The sequence below is a fragment of the Pundamilia nyererei genome, unplaced genomic scaffold, assembly GCF_000239375.1.
Source record: "Pundamilia nyererei isolate P.nyererei 1_Seehausen unplaced genomic scaffold, PunNye1.0 scaffold03691, whole genome shotgun sequence".
Classification (NCBI taxonomy): domain Eukaryota; kingdom Metazoa; phylum Chordata; class Actinopteri; order Cichliformes; family Cichlidae; genus Pundamilia; species Pundamilia nyererei.
The window spans coordinates 1-3,166 of record NW_005191092.1 but is presented as its reverse complement, the minus strand read 5'-3'; the positions used below and the strand labels follow the sequence as shown (position 1 = coordinate 3,166).

The 3,166-nt window shown below is 40.2% G+C and overlaps 1 protein-coding gene across 1 annotated transcript; it reads left to right on the top strand.

Annotated features, from left to right (window-relative positions):
* Window positions 1-55: 55 nt before the first annotated feature.
* Window positions 56-2,968, top strand: LOC106456071 (transmembrane protease serine 2-like; the record flags this gene model as incomplete). The annotated part of the gene is given in 3 exon segments (XM_013908230.1): window positions 56-171; window positions 2,024-2,183; window positions 2,769-2,968. Coding segments are annotated over 3 exon segments (476 nt in total), but the record flags the coding sequence as incomplete, so codon positions are not given.
* Between the last annotated feature and the right edge of the window lie 198 nt (window positions 2,969-3,166).

The window sequence follows — 3,166 nt, the reverse complement described above, 5'->3', positions numbered from 1 at the left end:
GTGCGGTGTGCACGAGCTCTCAGCCTGTTCCTGACGCCGGCTCGCTTCCCTCTAGGCCGCCGCCGCTTCCCTTTGTTCTCCCTCAAGATCTCACTCGGCCAGCTCGATCTCACTCGGCCAGCTCGATCTCACTCGGCCAGCTCGATCTCACTCGGCCAGCACAGCAGCCTGGTAAGCATCCAAGACCAATTTTACAAATTTGATAAGCTTCAACTTTATTCTTTTTTGTTTACTCCACTAAGCTATACTGTGCATAAAGACGATAAACAACACTGCCCTCATGTGTTTCAACAAGAAAAAAAAATGTCTTCAACGCTTAGGAAAGAATTGTGAAAACAAGCACATTTTAAATGGTGTGATATGTTAATTTTGAGAGGAAATGATACTGTTAATGAAAGAAAATCAGCAATATGTTGCAATACGTTCACCAAGAGTTCCATTGTGGTCAAAGCCATCACACATAGCTGATATATTTGTCTGCAAATACCCTACCACATGTATTACTAAGAGTTACTAAGAGAATACTAAGTATTACATGTGTTACTTCTACAGGTCTATATTATAGATGACCTTCATATTGACAAAATCATAAACGTAAAGGCCATTTAATTAAAATATACTTAGTGAATTATTAGATTTCACCTCCTTTTGCCTTCAGAACGGCCCTAATTCTTAATCGCACAGATTCATCAAGGTGCAAGAAACATTCCTCAGAGAGTTTGGTCCATGTTGATGTACATCACACAGTTGCTGCAGCTTTATCAGCTGCACATGCTTGATGTGACTCTATGCTTCCACCACGTGCCAAAGGTGTTCTGTTGGGTTGAGATTTGGTGACTGTGGAGGCCATTTGAGTGCAGTGAACTCACTGTCATGTTCGAGAAACCAGAAAACATCCCAAACACCATTGCATCACTAGCAGCCTGAACCAATGATGCAAGGCAGGACAGATCCATGCTTTCATCATGTTTATGTCCAGTTCTGACCCTACCATTGGAATATAAATACGGGAGGCACTTTGTTTAGGGTAAAATCATTTAAAATTGTATTCGTGGAGTAATTCAGCAAAATAGACCAATGCCTGTCGACTCCATGTCTCCATCGGCGTCTGATTAATACAAAGTCAGGGTTAAATACTAGAATGCTTGGACACTGCTAGTATAATGGACAGGTTTATGATGGGGCTCCCACACAAGCGCAAAGCAGGAGAGGAAGCATCGCCAAATATGTTTCCAAATCAACTTCCTTCAAAGCCAAAGACTAGAAAATATGGTGAAGCATATCTTCCCTTTGGCTTCACCTGCCCAAGTACCAAGGTAGGTCTTCCCTGCAGACTTGGTTTTCCGGGAGCACCCGCTGGGCTCTACACATCACAGACAAACAGTATCCCACATTCTTGATTTTTAGTTCACAAACACTTCTTATAATGACTAACTACTCCTGAAATTTTGGAGTAGTTAGTTCTTTCTAGTGGGATATTATTTATATCCCACATTCTAGTGGGATACAAATAATATCAGGCTGATCCTGCTTAATTTGATCTCCTGGTCCAAATCACGGACAAACAGTATCCCACAGCTGTTTATGTTTTTGAACCCATCTTGCACAGAGAGGCATTTTTTGAAAAATGTATTGATAGCAATGTTGAATATTATTACACAGGAAAAAACACAACTAGACATAAAATAATCACACCGTGACGCCTCTGCCTTTTTAAATGGAGTGACAGTAACTGCGTGTGTATATGTAAGCGTGTAAAAACTGCAAATAGTAAGATTAACAGTAACAGTATTTTGTCTCTATCTGCCACTGTAGAAATTAATCTCATGTAAACAATAATGTGGCGCACAGCGTGACGAGGCACATATCTTTGACGTTGCATGACGAACTCCGTATTCCTCGTCCGCATGTAAACGCAAAAGAGGAGCCAATCCTAATGCAGGGCGGTACCTCTGAGTGCTTTTAATGTCGTGGCTGATCGGTGTACTCAGTGTTTAACTCTTTTCTTTTCTTTTTCTGTCAGAGTGCGGCAGGGCTGTGAAAATCAGCAGAATTGGGGGAGGTGAAAATGCATCCCCAGGAAGTTGGCCATGGCAGGCAACTTTATTCATTGATGAAAGTTTGTGTGGAGGATCCCTGATCACTGACTAGTGGGTACTGACAGCTGCTCACTGCATTACACCGTGAGTTAACATTCAAAGTTTACATTTTGATATTAATGATGCTACTGAGATCCATTCCACAGTTGGTAGTAACATATATCTGCATAATGTAAACATGAATGTGTTCTGATCGTAATGTTGTGATCTAGTTGTGACTACACTGAATAGCAGCCAGAGTCAGATGAGAAACACATGAAATGTCTTTCCATCAAATGTGAAGTGACAGGCAGCGGACCATTAGCTTAGCTCATGTTAAAGACTTTAAATAGTGATTCTGCTAAACCCGGCTTTACCCAAATATAGTAAAAAAAAAACAAACCCTAATAGATCTGTAAGAATAATAATTTACACACAAACCAAAGAAGAAAGCCTTTAAATGGATAAATAGGAAACGCTCACTCATGAAATTCTTTTTGGTCGACTACAATGGACATACAGATTTTTAATAAAAATATTCAGTGACACTGTGATCATCATCTCTTACTGGTCTGATTTGTGGTAACAAAGATAATAACATAAAAATGCCTTAAACATAACTTATTTTCCCAAGTTCTGATTGCAACAGCACAATCGTGTATCTAGGTCGCAACTATCTTTCCGGTCCAGACCCGAATCAAGTGGATCGGACATTCTAGTATTTAACCCTGACTTCAATGCTTTAACAAATGAGAATGACATGTGCCTCCTGCAGCTGTCGACTCCTGTGAATTTCACAGACTACATTCAGCCAGTCTGCTTAGCCTCAGCAGGAAGCACTTTCTACAATGGCACCAGCAGCTGGGTCACTGGCTTTGGTGACCTATCAAGTAATTTATAAAATATATATTTTTCTTTTATATTAGTGATACATGTAAAAATGCTCTTTCTTTTAAAATTTCTCAATTAGGTGGTGGTTCCACCCCAAGGTTCAAGGTTGAAGGTTCTTTATTTGTCACATGCATAGTTATACAAGTATAACACACAGTGAAATGTAGCCTGACACGCTCCTCGACATGTGCAAAAAT